The sequence below is a fragment of the Nicotiana tabacum genome, chromosome 17 (genome assembly GCF_000715075.1).
Source record: "Nicotiana tabacum cultivar K326 chromosome 17, ASM71507v2, whole genome shotgun sequence".
Classification (NCBI taxonomy): domain Eukaryota; kingdom Viridiplantae; phylum Streptophyta; class Magnoliopsida; order Solanales; family Solanaceae; genus Nicotiana; species Nicotiana tabacum.
In genome coordinates this window covers 13,994,727-14,012,234 of record NC_134096.1, presented here as the reverse complement: position 1 = coordinate 14,012,234, position 17,508 = coordinate 13,994,727, and the positions used below count along the sequence as shown (strand labels likewise).

The 17,508-nt window shown below is 35.5% G+C and overlaps 2 protein-coding genes across 4 annotated transcripts; one reads left to right on the top strand and one right to left on the bottom strand.

Moving 5' to 3' along the window:
- Positions 1–3,102: 3,102 nt before the first annotated feature.
- Positions 3,103–6,892, bottom strand: LOC142171383 (uncharacterized). Of its 3 annotated transcripts, XR_012700944.1 has the most exons (7): positions 6,568–6,892; positions 6,193–6,381; positions 5,780–5,922; positions 5,633–5,701; positions 4,835–4,985; positions 4,209–4,693; positions 3,103–3,983 (listed from the first exon to the last, which is right to left on the bottom strand). XR_012700944.1 is itself a non-coding variant. In XM_075233749.1 (3 exons), the coding sequence occupies exons 1-3, from the start codon at positions 4,875–4,877 to the stop codon at positions 3,300–3,302; spliced, it is 1,164 nt and encodes a 387-aa protein (XP_075089850.1). In that variant the 5' UTR covers positions 4,878–4,982; the 3' UTR covers positions 3,103–3,299. The 3 variants fall into 3 exon arrangements, 2 of the variants coding, with proteins under 2 accessions (XP_075089850.1, XP_075089849.1); XM_075233749.1 differs by lacking the exons at positions 5,633–5,701; positions 5,780–5,922; positions 6,193–6,381; positions 6,568–6,892 and having other exon boundaries at positions 3,103–3,935; positions 4,835–4,982; XM_075233748.1 differs by lacking the exons at positions 5,633–5,701; positions 5,780–5,922; positions 6,193–6,381; positions 6,568–6,892 and having other exon boundaries at positions 3,105–3,983; positions 4,835–4,982.
- A 4,100-nt stretch (positions 6,893–10,992) lies between these two features.
- On the top strand, positions 10,993–15,849 carry LOC142171517 (uncharacterized). The gene is made up of 2 exons (XM_075234048.1): positions 10,993–11,439; positions 13,703–15,849. Exon 2 carries the CDS (start codon positions 13,710–13,712, stop codon positions 15,720–15,722), a length of 2,013 nt encoding a protein of 670 aa, XP_075090149.1. The 5' UTR covers positions 10,993–11,439; positions 13,703–13,709; the 3' UTR covers positions 15,723–15,849.
- Positions 15,850–17,508: the final 1,659 nt, after the last annotated feature.

Below are 17,508 nucleotides of genomic sequence, written 5' to 3'. Positions count from 1 at the left end.
AATAGAAACTTATTTATCATTTTTATTTAGGTTCATACTTAATTACATTCTATATCTATATTTATCATTTATGTACAAACTATAAAATAAAATAGAAGATTCCTTAAATTTAACATCTCATTCTCTTTCCTTCACCAACCCCCTCCTAAAATTCGAATTTCATCTATTTTTCAAAAGATTTCACATCACATTCTCTCTCGCTCATACTTATCGTCTAAAATCGATACTTCTCTTACAATGTAAACGAAAATGACAAAAAATTTATCTCTAAAATTGTAGCAACAAAGGGTTCCCCATCAACATTCATTAAAAAGTTTTAAAACTTTGAATTCAATATTCAAAAATTATGAATTTGTGCTTTGTTTGGATTGGGTGTTCTTGCAAATGATGGAGAATATACCTTGTAGTTTATATCTCAATTTTGAGGGAAATTGGTTAAGTTTAGAGTTGGTTTTACGTAAAATTTTAGATTGAAACTCGAAAAAACGAAGTTGCAGGAATTATATGGAATTGTATGATAAATATATCATAATTATTTTAGAATTGTGTCACAATTGTATTAAAATTACATGTTACTTGTATCTGATGCATTAATACCTAGAATAATATCTGATACAATACTAATACAGTTATAATATAATATTATATCAGATTTTATGTTTAGAGTTATGATTAAAACTTGAAGAAGATGAAGATCACAACCGTATCACAATTTTTCAGAAATGTGTTGCAGTTTGTATCACAAATATATGAGAATTGTGTTAGTACTATATCAGGTATTGTTTTAGGTATTAATATATCAAATATAAGTTAGATACAATTGTGATATAAGTATAATACAATTATGTTTTAGGTATTGATGTATCATATACAATTCTTATACAACTATGATGCAATTATTATACAATTATCATGCAATTCCTGCAACTTCTTCTTCTTCGAGTTTTATTCTGAATTTTCACTTAAAACCAACTCTATACTTAACCAATCTCCCTTAAAATTTAGATATAAACCTCAAAGGATATTCTTAATCACCTGCAAGAATATCCAATTCACACAAATCGCAAAATCTTAAAACCCGAAATTGTATGTATGTATGCTTGAGAATCATATGTATTTTTGGTCGTCGAATGGACTAATTTGTGGATAAGTGTGTTAGGCAAATAAACTGAAAAATATTAGGGAAAGGGAAAAAAAAGGAGAGGAGAAAAAAAGGAAAAGATTTAATTGAATCCCTTAATTGAAGGCATTAATGGGAGAAAACATTCCTAAAAATTACTACTATTATTTTGTAGTTTTCACGATCCAAGCCAATGGCACGCATTGTGGGGGAAGTGTACAATTAGCCAGTAATAAGACATGTATTTACTTTTAAGCCACTGTTTAAAATATCTTTAGTGTTTAGCCATTGCTTTAATAAATTTTTACCCGCCCGGACGAAAATACCCTTATGCTCATAAAGTTCAGGACCAAGTGTCCTTAACTTATGAGCTTGTTACTGTAAGTTTAGGACTAGCTGTCCTTAATTTATAAGTCTAAGTTTAAGACTACATGTCCTTAACTTTTGAACTTGTAACTCTAAGTTCAGGACTACATGTCCTTAACTTTTGAACTTGGAACTCGAAGTTCAGGGCTACTTGTCCTTAATTTCTGTAACTCTAAGTTAAGGACTACATGTCCTTAATTTCTGTACTTGTAACTCTAAGTTAAGGACCAAGTGTCCTTAATTTTTGAACTTCCAACTCTAAGTTCAGGACCAAGTGTCCTTAACTTATGAGCTTGTTACTGTAAGTTTAGGACTAGCTGTCCTTAATTTATGTGCTTGTAAGTCTAAGTTAAGGACAACTTGTCCTTAACAATTCCGATAACCAAGGACACAGTTTCTTTCATTTATTTATTTTCTTTGAAAAATAAATCTTATAGAAGTACTTGCCCCAAATGAAAGCGACTGTTAATAAATATTTGTTCCAAGCTCAAGAAAAAGATAAAAGAATCATATTGAGTATAGACTAGTCTAGAACATGAATTTTAACATTAGAACTTCCAACTGAATCCACTTGAGAATAAGAAGAAACGCAGTCGCCGGTATAAATATTGCATTTCCGTTTAGGAAGGAAAAGAGATAGAAGAAAGGGTAATACTGTCTTTTCATGTTAATTTTAATAGACTAGTGGCTACTTTTGCTCAGCATTAAAAATGATGGATAAAAAGTAAATATCACTTTAAAAAGTGGCTACCCCATGCAATTTTTACCACGCATTGTCCTCTTTGGGCCTAGGTCCGTATAATTTTTTTCTTTTTGGGCTACGCCATCTTGAGCCCCAAAAGTGCACGTATCATGTGAACTTGTGTCATGCCTTATAAAGTTCTCCACTTCCTCTCTCATTTCGATGTGAGATTCGCCTAAGATGACATTTGCATCCCTTCTTAAGAAGTTTGCCAGTTTAGAAGCCTGCCAGTCCTACTTGACATGTCCTCATCAGTCCGCTTTCCGTCATAGGCATCACATTCACCCCATCTTGGGACTCAGCGTACTCGCTGAGGTTTGACCCACCACCTTTCGGCTCTGATACCATATTTGTCAGTACCCAAACCCATGGCACGTATTGTCCGCTTTGGACCTAGGCTCGCACGGGTTTGTCCTTTTTGGGCTATGCCACCTCGAGCCCCAAAAGCGCTCGTACCATGTGAACTTATGTCATGTCTTATAAAACTCTTCACTTCCTCTCCCATTCTGATGTGAAATTCACCTAAGGTGACATGTGCCCCCTTCTTCGGAAACTTGCCACCCTAAAAGCCTATCAGTCCTACTTGACCGGCCCTTCGTCATGGGTTGCACAGTATTACTTTTACATAAATTTTAAAGATGATTCCATCTCAACAAACAAACGAATAGATGTTCCAATTCAATAACAGAAATTAATGTGTTGCCTCTCGTACAAAAATTAGTTATCTGAATTCTTGCATAAAAATTAAATGTGTTGTATCTCACACGCAGAACCCCGCGCCATTCTTTCATTTGCTAGTAATAAAACTAAAATCCATATAGTATGAGAGTTTGTTATGCAACGACAAAAATGTGGCTTTTGACATATATGATAACACTAGAAATGAATGTCATTGCCCCATTGGTTGATAAATGGCCAACTAATGCTAGTGACAAAATCAAGGTGTCAACTTTTAAACATTTGCAAAGAATTTTCAGAATTCTGCATTAGAACAAACTAAGTCTATCAAGAACTTATAGGAATAACAATTTGTCAAACAAGATAAGTATCCATCAATGATTTCCATAGTGCTTAATTGTTCTCTTTGTCTTTTCCTTTTGAAGAAAGCAAAGATGATTCAAGAACCACGTATCTGTTGCAAACAGGTTTATTCTCAACCAATGGACTTCTCTTATGAGGAAAGCTCTTTCTCTGTTTAAGCTGTGTTTCTTCTCCATCTTTCAAATCAATTAGCTCCATGTATCTACTCAAATCATTAACTTCATTTTCTTGCTCTCTCAACTTTGAAGGGCCACTGATCCCCTCATCCCGAGACAGGGTTAAATGAAGCGACATGGACAGTGAGGATTCATATAGCCGATCCCTACTTGCTTGACATTGAGGCGTAATTGATATTGTCGTACTGACCCCCTTGTCATTTTTTGTGACCATTCTTTCACTTCTTAGCTTAGTCTGTAATATCCCCTTTACTACTAGTCTCTCATCTGCCCTCAAACTGGAGTTCAGTCCAACTTTCCTCAACTTTGAGCAAATTTTAGTGTCAATCTCCAAATATTTATCAGTTTGATGCACAAAACGTATGTCGGATCCATCTTTTCCCTTATGCACAGGTACAGCATATCGAGGCTCAACTTGCGAACTTCTAGCTCGTTTAACTTTACTTGATGCTTCAGCACTTTTACTTATACTTGCTGCTATTCCTTGCTTCTGTGATTGATACAAATTTCTGCCTAAAGTTAGCACCAGTGACTTATCCTGTAAACAAAGAATCACGACTCGCGTTGTTTATATCATATTGTGTACATGTATTAACTCTTGAGACAAAGCAACTAGCATGTCCCTGACCAACTGATTAAAGATTGTTTGTATGTGCATATACATAAAACACACTAGAGAAAATTTGCTTAGAATTACATATGTACTTTTTAAGATTGTTTTCTCTAAAGAATTTAATGAATTAAAGGTAAATACGAAACCAACCTCATCAAAGAAGCCAATTTTTGGTGATGGCATACGAAGACCGGATGGTTGAGAATTCTTCCTTGGTACTGAATCAACAGATCCTGTAAGTTCACTTGAAGACGACACGTTCTGAGTTGGTCCAAATGTCATATTAAGACCAAATTTTGAATCACTACGAGCTACATTGGTGTTAGAAGTTGAAGACGACAATTTCACGGACCAACTACTTGTAGTACTGAGAGGTGGTTTATTAGAGGAATGATGAATTTCCATTGAGGAACTAAGAAGATTTTTAAAAGTTTTACTCTTTGTAGATGATCTTGTTGGTGTAATTGAGCTCGAAATAGAGGCCGAGAGTTCACTCTTTCTGGTTTCTCTTCTTTTCCTAGCATAAGCAGATGTCTTATATGAAGGACAAGAGGTGATTGATGAAATTGGATGAGCAATTTTCTGCGATGACAAAGAGCGAGTAGTAGTAGAATTCGACACCATTAAATCTTGTCCTACAAAGCAATGACGGAGCCAGAATTTTCATTAAGGGGTGTCAAAACATAAAGAAACTCACAAAGAAGCCAAGAGGAGTCAATATATAGTGTAAAACAACCTCATTTGCTAAGAGAAGTTTCTATATGCATGGCTCTTACCAGTTCTAGTTGTCTTCTTGCCTCCCAAATCTGCAATGTACATTTCTGGTGTTGATTTACTTTGCCAAGACGAATCACTTCTCGTCGCACATGGAATTTTGGGAAACTTGAGAGCTTGTGAATTGCACTCTCTTCTTTTACAAGTAATTTACTAAGAAACACGAGAACTCGCTTCAGATCCACTATTGTACTAATGATTTTATCTTATATCCGCTGACACTGTAAATGAATTTTCACACAGTTCGTATAATTTAACTTACTCTAGAAGGTTATTTGCTTGTTTTCCAGGTTACTTATAGTCTGATCCCAGGATTATAGGCAATTATATTTTATACTGTCATATGCAAATTCTACGTATATTTTATACGGGTGCGGGGATAAAACTAAAAATAATTCAAAAAAATAAATAGATAAAAATATCTCTAAATTATGAGAAATTTTGTGGAATAGTTACGTATAGCTTGTAAAGGGTGGATTTCTTTTTTATTCTCAAGTTGTAGATAAGTAAATGATTGATTTCCTAGATAAGGTATGTTATTTTTTTCATATTTACCCTAGTTTTAGTTCTAATTTCAGGAATCAAATTGTATCTCGTCTCGAATTTTTCTGTCTGTCGTGGTCAAAGTACCCAAAATTGTTTGACCAGATCCGGTACGGACCCCATACCCACACCCATACTATTATCGTGTCGACACGAGTGCGGCACCTAATCTGCCATGTCGGAGCAAGTAAAATGGGAATCAGTTCATTTAACTCTTTGAAGTCATGTATTTAGTAAATGAATATAACAACACTAACCTTTGTATTACTTCTCTCTGCTGTTGCATTAGTGATGTTTTTCCTTTTGGAAACTGGCCTGAGATCGATCTGTCAATTAAAATTGGAGTGTTAATCTGTGAATGAACCACATAATTTAATGTCAACAGTGTCCTTATGTGACTAAACCTTGTCTCTGGAGCTAGTTTCAATAGACTGTAGGTCTGGCGTTCGGGCGCGCACATCTTCTAAGATGACAGGCAAGAGATTTTGCTCCTCTAATGTGTCAAACTCTTTATTCACCAATGATAGTTCATGTGGATCCAGAAGACCTGTCAATGCATACAACAACAACCGTCTCTCAATCCCAGAAAATTGGAGACGGTTATATGAATACTCAATGTCCATGTCGCTCCATTGGAGACGGTTATATCTCTGATACGACTAATTAAGGACTCCGAGAACTCATTTGACCTAAAGTAAATGAACCAAAATGACTAAAACTTAATTCAAACTAATTGGTATTAAAAGCACCTAACTGCATTGACATGTACATAGAACAATAATAGATGAAATATTATGATAAAGATTTAGAATAGAACCTGTACTAGTGAAGAAAGCATGATCCCAAGCTAAACTTTTTCGCAAGAAACTCGGTCTTCCTGGCTCAATAGATGCAGTAGGCAAATGCTTTAGCTCATTCTGTTGGTTCACTTTTGTTGTTTTATCTCTTTGCAAGGAGGTTCTTGATAAATTTGAACCCCCATTTTCATTTATATTGTCCAAAGTTACTGCAGAAATGACATCAAGTGAAATTGTTTCAAACAACTCAGTACACTAATATTCTTGGTTCGTCTTTACTATATAATATATGTTGCGGAATATCAGTGGTTAACTAGCATTCAATCACACGCAAAGAACGAACAAAGCAAATAGAGAAGGTTACACATAACGGAGATTGCAAAGAGAATAATGACCTGAAAGGCGAAGGTCTTCAAGAGAATCAAACAAAGGTGAAGCAATAAGACAATCTTCCTCTGAAGAAATATCAATGAGCTTAAGCTTTTGATCTCCAATTTCATAACTAAAGCTTCTCTTTTTCTTCTCTACTTCCATTTCCATTTTCAACTTCCCAAATCCCAAACTACTGCTGTGCATTTCTTTCTACCTGCGCCAAGTAGAAGTGAGAAGACAAAATTCAGAACTTATAGCTCTGTGTGTGTTTGAAATCTTTTTACAAACTTTCCATTGAAACCGTAGAGCTTATATGTTTGAAATTTGAAGAAATGGCAAAGTAGGATTTGTAACTGATAATCAGGTCATTTATTAGCTAACTACAAATAAATATCTTGATAATCATTAAATGATGATAACTGATAAAAATAGTAATCACATTGTTATCACATATTAAAATTTTGGAAGCTCGCACACTAAGCTCCCACTATATATGCTCATAGGCTTTTTACCTTGCATTTTTGCGAGAAGATACTTTCGCGAATCTGTAACCTCATAATTACGTAGCAACAACTTTTACCGTTTCGCCAATACTCTTTCCGGGAAGAATTAAAGCCAAATTGAATAACTTGATAGAACAAATCCCTGTAAATAATGCTAGTGGTATTTCTACCTATGCCAAGTAGAAGTGAAAAGGCAAATTAAAGACAATGGGCACACATGCATATTAAAGTCTTAATGGAAATTTTGAAATTTGGAGAAATAGCAGATAAAGATTTATAACTGACTTTCAATATTTTAAACAAAATCAATAAAACTTATGATTTGCAGTTAATCACTTTCCATTATTCCATATAACATGAATTTGTTTTCTTACATTAATTAAAACCAATGTATCCCTCAACGTTTCCTTGATCAAAGCCTCCTGATAGTAGTTTTGAAATTCAAAATTTTCTTAGTTGAATTATTTAAACAAAACTAAGGTGATTTTTGAATTAGAAAAGGATTTTGACTTAATTTTAATTTTTTGTTTTGATTTACTCTTTTCTTTTTTGTGAATGATTGAATTTGATTTTGGTTGTATTGATTTTCGGATTCGCCATAGGACTTTTTTTTTTTTGTATTTAGTATAGTTATTTCGTTTACAGAAAACAACACAAATTAAAGTATGTTTGACAAGAAAATAAAGCAGCTGTTTTCGAGAAAAAGAGCATTTTGTTTTTTGTGTCATTACTGTCCATAATAAGCATTTTATACGCTGAATTTGAGTAGAATGTCGAATTAACAGTTGAAAATGTTACAATATCAACATCAACGCTGATAAACGAGTGAAAGTGATATCTAATCTAATACTTAAGAAATAGGGTAGGATATTTACATTTAATTGACCATCAAGTGTGGTGAGGTGAATAACATTCTTTTCATCCAAAATTAATTTTGGGTTCGAATCTTAAGAATTAAAAAAAATCTATTAGGGAGCAAATTTTTCCTTTAGTAGTCCTTATGTGGCGAATCTGGATTTGTCGGACTCTAATACGAGTATCAGACACCGAGTTGAAGCCAGAAAAAATCTACATTTAATTGTGCTTTGACACGGTAAATTTTTTATGATACATCGACTTATTTGGTCGATATCATTTAAGATGTACCTGATTTTGCTAACGTAGTGATTGGATTTGCAAAAAGTAATAGCCCATCTTTACGGAAGTTGCAAATCAACAACAGATGACTAACAGAATACAAATGTCCATGTTTTACGAGCACCGTCGATTATAGGCTTGCTTCCTTACTAATTCTCTAGAGGTTAAGACTTTAAATATAGATGTTCGAACTTCAACAAAAAAGTTTGTTTGCACAAGTAATATGCCAAACTTCAGAAAATATTTATACCTTACGAACACGTGTGTCTGAAATTATTTCAAAGAGGGTAAACTTACAAAAATTTATAAAATTTGAATATATAACTTAAATGAGGATTGGAAAATCGGCTATCTATGTACTTCCCCCTTCGACACGTCAGATCAAGGTGGTTCTTTTATGACATGCTAAATCACCAAATGCAAGGAAATTCACATGTACTATACATGATGAATTATTACTAAAATATTATAAAGTTGATGGTTTTTACTGAGAATTTGATTTAATATTGTAGCTTTTTTCTTTAATTTTTTTAAAGAAAAAAATATTAAGTATTACGCGCGGACTTTAAAGATAATGTTGATTATAGTAGCACCTAACATATAGTTATTAATTCTTTCTATCACTTATTTGTTTTTTATTTTCTTTGGTTGCTTGTTGAGTCTCGTCAAGACAAAGAACCTTATATATTCGGGAAGGAAAAAAAAAAGCTTTTCGTGTTCACCAACCTTTTAATTTTATATCAATATATCTGTCGAATTTTTATATCTCAAAGGGGTCCAACGGATTACCAATTTGTGAATGATCTTATATAGCTCCAATTCCCTCTTGTGGACTTCATACAGCAAATATAAAATTGGCCAATGATTACTATTGAAATGTAAAACCAAAAAAAGAAAAACTCATATACCATAGTAAAATGTGTATTCTTGCATGCTTTCATAATATATATATATATATATATATATCTTTCTTTTTTCTCATAGTACGGTGGCACTATTTAGGACCGACTAATTCATAAGCCCACTAAAAAAGCCCCACTTTAAGGGGTTAAAGTACTCCATTCCATACTAAATACTCAATTACCAAGGCTCCAATTTGAGACCCTAGTAAAAAAAAAGGTGAACTTACCACTGAACCAAACTACCACAACTTTTAATGTTCCCATATACTCTCTCCGTTGATTCTAAAGTGGGTAAACTTACAAATTATTAATTGTCATACCCCTTTAAGACATAGTAATAAATAACATGATAATTTTATTATATTTACCTCTAATTATTGTCATTGAAAACCTGACTTTGACCATTTTATATCCAAAATATTGGGAAATGATTTGAGTAAAATAGGTATAAGATGATAAATTATTCATTAGTTTTTCAAACCGGACAAGTAAAAGTAGATATTTATTTTTAGAATAGTGGCTAAGTAAACTTAGACGGAGTAAGCAGTATCATTTTCAAATGTTCTCTTACACACATTTAAGTTGCATTTTGGAATCTTGTTTGTTCACCAAAACAGAAATAAATCAAAACATTTTCAGAAAACAAAACGTTCATTTATTTTCTGTTGGTTTTTAATTCCACTAAAGAACAGTCTTTTAAATATTAATTATTTTATCAAAAAGTTAAATTTTCAAATATTTACCTATATTTCCCTCATTATTAATACAGCATAAGGTTTGCTAAAAAAAAAAAAAGTAAACCCATATTAGAAGTTATTGTTTTCACCACTCCTTATATAAAAGTTCAAGATACATGAAATAGGCTAATTTATTAAATAAGGAAAGTTACTTGTGATTGAAAAATCTCCTTAAAAAAATAAGTATCCTGATTATTGATAATTTCTTACTAAGACACAATCATTGAGAATGTTTGACGCAATTAACCTAACTATTTATAACGAATTTTAACATATTATATTCTATCCATTATATAACGAATCTTAACATATTCTATTCATTTCTTTTTATCCTTTTGTTATTATATTAGTAAGATACTTTTCTGTGTTTGAAAACCTTCTTTTTTTTAACCATCCGGTGTGGTAGGCTCGACTAATTCGAATTTGCATTGCATAATACCAGTTAAAAAACAAGTGTTCCCTAGTAGAAATTTCTCCATTCCTAAGGCTCGAAAGTTAACTCCATACTATTAAGTTATGAAAAATATTTTAGTGAAATAATAATTATATACGCAAACTTAAAGTATTTTCTAAAAGAAAATTTTAGAAAACATTTTCGGAATAATTACCTACGAGAGGCGTTATCACGACTAGGCCGGTTTGGGGTCGTGACATCATGGTTCGTAAAAGGAGTGAGAATTAAAATATGGAGAAAAGGTTTTCACAAACCGCTTGTATGTTCAATCATGTGATAAATTGATCTATTTTTATTTCCAAATGAATAGTATACGAGGAAAGGTTGATAGTATCATCCCTTGTATTATCTAATGAGAAATAAAAAGAAACAATAACAAAAAGAGCACTTCTTCGGTTAAAAAAAAGGCTTTTGGAACTTATACTTTTAAACATGTTATGAGATTTTTATTGTTAAAAAAGAATATCTATAAAGATAAAATAAAAAATTTAAAGTTAAATTATTCTAAATATAAATAATGTGAGCATCAAATTTTTACCGTGCTTGAATATTTCCCGCTCCCTTCTTCCCAGGCGTGTCCCCACTCTATTTTTTCTTTTGTCCCCCATGTTTTATGCTTTGTCACCCCATGCTTTGTCTCCCCCATGCTAGCTTTGTCCTCCACACTTTGTCCCCTACTCACAAACCCCATACCCCATTTCCAGCCATAAAAACACACACATAACACAAAAAAAGAAAAACGGACAGAACATCCCTGCGCTCCTGAACAAAAACATAGCTCCTCCTTTTCTTCCATTAAAACGAGCTAGCTTTACCTCTGTAAAGGAGATTTTTTTTTGGTCACCAGAAAAGCTCCAAAATCGTCCGTCCATAGCCATGAAAACCAGTCCAAAAGTCCCTTAAAATATCATGTAAATCTATACAAAGACCACCCAAATGAACAGCCCTAGAATCTCCATAAAAACACATCAAACCCCACTCAAAAACGTGTCCATAACCACTGCTATAGTAAAGGCACGTTAGAAGTTTCGTCCGTCGAGTTTCGTCGCCAGCGTTGGAGTCTCGGTTGTGGTTCTGTGTTTGATTCATTGGTTATCAGCTCTGGATCGGTGCTCTTCTATGTTTGTTATAAAACTAGCTTTGGAGATAATTTAATCAAAAGGTCCACTTTCTTATTTACTTCTTTTATATTGGTTGCATGCTCTATTCTAATTTCGTGAATATTTTATGGCTATGATATCGATTCTGCGCTTTGTTTCCTAACTGGTTTGGTTCGTCTCACTGTTGTTGAAGTCATAGAAATTGAGTACATGTTTTCTCGTTTTAAATCAAAGCTTAAAGTTACGTATAAGATTACATGAATTATTATATAAAGTTGAAAATTTTTGTCAAAAGTTTTATTTTTTAGAGATGTTCACGTTAGTTTCTGTCAGAGTCTAATTAAGTGCTTTTGTGTAATTGTTAAATTAGTGTTTTATTTGTTAAGATTGGCAGTATGCTTTCAGTTACTAAAGTGCAAGCTAATTTATATGATAGGAATTTAGATGCTAAAGGTAATTAATGGGCTCAAATAAGGTCGATTCATGCTGGCCCATTTCACAAACCAAATGGTCCGATTCTTGTAAATACATAAGATGTCCATTTCTTTAATTACAATAGGGATGAAATGTCAATTAAATTACATCACCTCTTCCACAATAATTTTCCATACCTTTAGCCTTACAATAATAACGAAGTAGTTTAAGAACAATTCATGACCCACGATAGTTGCTTTTAGATGCGACTAATAATAAATCATCGTGATTATAGGTATGGTTCTTGTGGCATGGTCGCGATACATAAATCCCAACTCAAGTGCGCGTTTCACGCGACTTGAACATAACTTCAAATAATTGATAATAAACATGTTGTAAGTCGTGTGCGCGTTTCACATGATGCGATTCGCAATATGTACAAAAACGAGTGCGCAACATCGCGACTTGTTCAAATAAATTCCATAAATATTAAAAGTATTTAAATAAATAATTAAAAGCGGTTAGATAAAGTATGGAAACCAATAAATCACAGTTTGTCCAAAATTAATTCAAGCTAATTTTAGTCAATAAAAGCAACCGTGCTAGAACCACGGGACTCGGGGAATGCCTTACACCTTCTCCCCGGTCAAAAGAATTCCTTACCCGGACTTTGTTTTTGCAGACCAACATGAAAAGAGTCAATCTTTCCTTGATTAGGGATTCAAATAAAAGGTGACTTGGAACACCCGAAAAATCAAATTCCAAGTGGCGACTCTGAACAATAAGATAATCTTTATTTCAAATTGTCACTTTAATTGAAAAATCCCTTTAATCCACCTCATATCCTTTTGGGGGGAAGAAAAGGGGTGTGACAGCTCTGGCGACTCTGCTGGGGACCCTCCTTATAGAATTCGAGCTTGTACATTGACTTTATTTGGCTTTATTAATTTTTGTATATATTGTGATTTATTTGAGTCTAATGTGTTACTTGTCTAGTTTTTACCGTTTTGATATTGTTGAACTGTACTTATAAATTGTATCTTCTCTCGCATCCCTCTGAGTCTTCTGATAATTAGTTATGTTGTGTTTGCCTACCAGCATCACAAAATTTCTGTCTTGAGATAAAGCCAGTTAGCCTACCAGCTTCTGGTGAAGGATTTAGTCACACATGTTTAGGCGGGAGAGCCGTTAGCTAGCCAGTGCTGTTCTACTACTGGTAATGCTTGACGCTCCTCGGCTCGGGTTGTCCGCCCGGGTAAGCCAGGTCTAGATACCATCTCCTTTAGGATTTACAAATTTAGAAGAGCAAGCCACAAACAATGAATACCCCTAGTAGGTTGCGCTTTATTTGCATCATGTGCATTTGACTTAACAACAGTCGACTCATGGACCGAGTTCTGTTTTAGGACAGGTACCTAGTTGAGACAATTATGTCATGTTATGTGCTACTTGTTGCATTATTTGGGAGGCTTGCATGTCGACCGACTTTTAGCATAAAACAATTGAACGAACAGAGAAAAAATAATATAGTCTAGCGCATATGGTTTTTGAAGATTAATTTTCATTAAAAGAAAAAAAAAAGTTGATTTTCACCGAACTACGCGGGTTTGATTCTCACCGGATGTGAGATACGTAGGCAAACCTCATCGGTTCTGACCCCAATTTTAAATAAATAAAAAAAAAATCAAAAATATTTTCTTTTTCCTTAATTCCCTATTTACAATTCTTTCCTTACAGAAAAAAAAAATAATAATAAAAATTTTCTAAATCCAAAAATATTTTTATAGTCCCATAGTTGAGTTTTTATTTATTTATTTATATTCTTTTATGGAGTCAAAACCCGAGAAATCAGAATTTTTGTGTGTCAATAATATGTTTGATCAAATCCTAACCGTGTGTCTGGTTAGACAGGCATACCATGAGTGGGGAAAGAGGTAGGTCTGAAAAGAGGCCCAGATCAGAAGGGATACCAGATTTTCTGATTGTCGATCAGATACCACAGTTGTTGTGGGATTGGTGGAGAGACTTTAAGGAATATGAGCGAAACCAGATAAAGAAATACTTGGGACATTTGGTTCACATGATTACGATAAAGCCCAGGAGGGATGTGATTGAAGCTTTGATTCCGCATTGGGATCCTGAAAATAATGTGTTCCGCTTTACCGACTGTGAAATGACTTCGACCTTGGAGGAAATCTCCCATTTCCAGGGGTGGGGCCGCAATCTTCGCCGCCAAAGGCCCATAGTACCAAAAAATATGAATGAGGGTAAGTTTCTGAAGCTTTTGAACATAAATTACGGACAATATGAAAGTCTAGGAGGCAAATGGGTTAAGTTGGGCCTTTTGTTTCAGTTGTATGGCCTAGAATGCAATTTCGAAAGGAATGTGGGAAAATTAAAATCGAAGGAAGATAAAGAAACATGGAAGATACATAGAAGGTTTGCATTTATGGTCACTTTTTTGGGGCGTGTAGTTTTCCCGGAAAGAGAGGGACGCATTGACATCCGTTTGGCAGGTGTAGTTGAGGCTCTGACCTCAGAAGGGAGTGATTATACTTTGGTTCCTATGATTCTTTCTTGCATTTTTCGTGCTTTAACTAGATGTAAAATGGGCGCGCGAAACTTCGATGGTTGCAACATTTTGTTACAGATATGGTTTTTGGAGCATTTCTATCGTCATCCTACGATCACTAATTTTAGTGAGTTATGGCCCAATCATACTTACGATCACCAGAAAAGGATTGATAAATGTGACTTACCAGAGGGGATTGGCGCCTGGAAAGAACTACTTCTTACTCTGTCTGCCAAACGGATCACTTGGAACTACGATTGGTTCTCCTCCAAAGAGGTCATTTGTGAGTCTGCATACCACTCTTATTTGGTACTCATAGGATTGGATGGTGTTCAGTCTTATGCTCCACTTCGGGTAATGCGCCAATTTGCACGACTACAGGAGGTGCCACCAACACGAGACATGAGCAAGTTCTGTTATGATTTTGGTAAAGATCAACCTCATGACGAAGAAGAAATTATGAAAATTTGGTATGCAAGTAAAATCTCGGAGTTGAATGATATGGTAGAAGACCGCGATCGTGGAGAGGTGATCCCTGAATATATTACCTGGTTTCATAACCCTTCGTTTCTTAGAGATAGGATTGAAGGATCCAATAGGAGGAGAAACGATCAAAGAGCTATAGAAAGGTTAAAAGAGGAATTGGGTCATTCCCGGATGACCATATCTAAACAACAAGCCCAAATGCAGGCCGGAGTCGCTCAGATTCGTTTAAATGTTGAGAAAGATTATCAATCGGCCTTACAGGGCATGGACAAAGATCTAAAGCATGCTAAAAATGAGGCGGCCCGCTTAGAAGAAGAATTGGCAAGCACTATTTGTTTAGTTAGAAGAGTTGAGGCAAATAAAAATGCTGAAATGCGTAAGCTGCAAGAAGACTTGAGTATCATTGAAGAGGATGTGCACCAACAACAATTAGAGTTTGATCAACAGAGAGAGCGGTTTGCAAGGGAAAGGGCCCATTTGATACGTTCAAAGGGTCAGTTTCTTGCACAATTGGAAGAAACGAAAAGTCATCAACATGCAGATTTTGAGGTTGAGCGGCGTCAGTGGATGATTGAGAGAGCTGTGCTAAACCGCCGGATTGAAGAATATGAGGGACGCGAGACTGATATGGGTAATGCCCTCAACACTACCCAAATATGGTTGCAGAATTGTCACATGAATATGGGGCAAGCTAGAGAGCAAGTACTTCAATTGGCAGAGAAAGCAGCATATATCCATGATGATCATCGTCATCTAAACAATGAGCAAGTTGGTCAGCAGGCACGTGCCCTCGTTCCACAATTGCCGGGAGTGTTTCAGAATTTGTACGAGATGTTGGGGGGAGAGTGGAGGCCAAGGGATGCAGATCATTGATGATATCAGTTTAAGAAAGAATGCCAATGAAGATTAAAGTTTTAGTGCAGTCAATTAGTTATTAGTTTCATTTTTCATTTGTCGTATTTTTAATTTTATATTTGTCGCATTTTCAGTCATATTTATGTCTTTAGAGTCATTTTGAAAAAAAAAGAAAAAAATAATTGTTATTTTGTCTCTCCTGAACTACGTAATGATCTGATTCATGCGGCGACATGATACGTAGGCAACCCACAAAAGGTTCGATCAAAATATTTTTTCAATGATTCTAAGATGATGGATCAAAATGAGGCGTGAGTGAAAAAAAAAAAACAAGAGCGTCAATAAGAAAATCAATAAGAAGCTACCTCATAAGCCAGAATGAAACATGAAGCCTCCAAAAGCATGTTAGAAATATTGACAATGATAGGAGCATGGCACGTTATGTGATTCATATCTATAAAATGCTTAACCCTAACACGTTTGCTGTCTCTTATCTAGTAAGCTTAGGGTGGTTGGTTTGTGGTGAAACTGGCAACACACCATTACTTCACTAGATCTAAGGGAGCGGTAGTAATGGCCAACGATGATGAGATCGAGTTGATCAGTGACGATCCACAGGGTCAATCGGTTGAACCAGAGTCAGAGGAAATAAGAAAATTGAGACAACAATTGTCTGATGTGTATCAAGCTTGGGTGTCTGGTCAGCCTCCACCCCGTGGTCCCTCAGAGGGAACTTCCACCGTACCTCTGGATACTCAACCACCGCCCCATGCAACGAGCGACCACATCCTACCACCAGGGTATGTGCCAAACTACAGCCTCCACGTTGCTCCCGGTACCTCTAATGTGCGACCTCCAGTCGCACCGGTCAGGAACACTCCTCTAGTCATGTCTGGCGCACCGGCATACACAATCCCGCCTCCACATCCTGTGACAAGGCCAATTAACGAGCCACCATCTCATGCTTATGATGGCCAATACTACTCTCCGAACATGGCTTTCGGGGTCTCGGCTCCATATAATCAGACTCCTCAATACGAGTCACCAGTGGAAAATGAAAAGCCTGCCAAGACGGTTGAGTCGGATGAGATGGCCAGGAAAATGAAAAGTCTTGAACAGAATATAAAGAACATACAAAGACTAGGGGGTCACAAAAGTGTTTCGTTCAGTGATTTATGCATGTTCCCTCACATCCATTTGCCACCAGGGTTCAAGACCCCAAAATTCGAGAAATATGATGGACACGGCGACCCTATCGCCCATTTGAAAAGGTACTGCAACCAGCTGAGGGGTGCAGGTGGAAAAGAAGAATTGTTGATGGCTTATTTTGGAGAAAGTCTGGTGGGGGTAGCCTCCGAATGGTTCATTGACCAAGATATCTCTCACTGGCATGTCTGGGACGACATGGCCCAAGCCTTCGTCAAACAATTTCAATACAACATAGATATTGCGCCGGATCGCAATTCTCTATCCAATATGAAGAAAAAGCCGACTGAAAGCTTTAGGGAGTATGCAATCAAGTGGAGGGAGCAAGCAGCTAGAGTTAAGCCACCCATGGATAACCACAAGTTGATCACTGTTTTTTTGGAGGCCCAAGAGCCTTATTACTTTCAGAACATGATGTCCGCAATGGGTAGACCTTTTGCAGAAGCGATCAAAATAGGAGAAATGGTCGAAAATGGCCTCAAGACTGGCAGAATTGTAAGTCAAGCTGCTCTCAAAGCCACCACCCAGGCTATCCAAAATGGGTCGGGAAGTTTGGCAAATAGAAAGAAAAGAGATGAAGGGTCCATGATGACTTCGG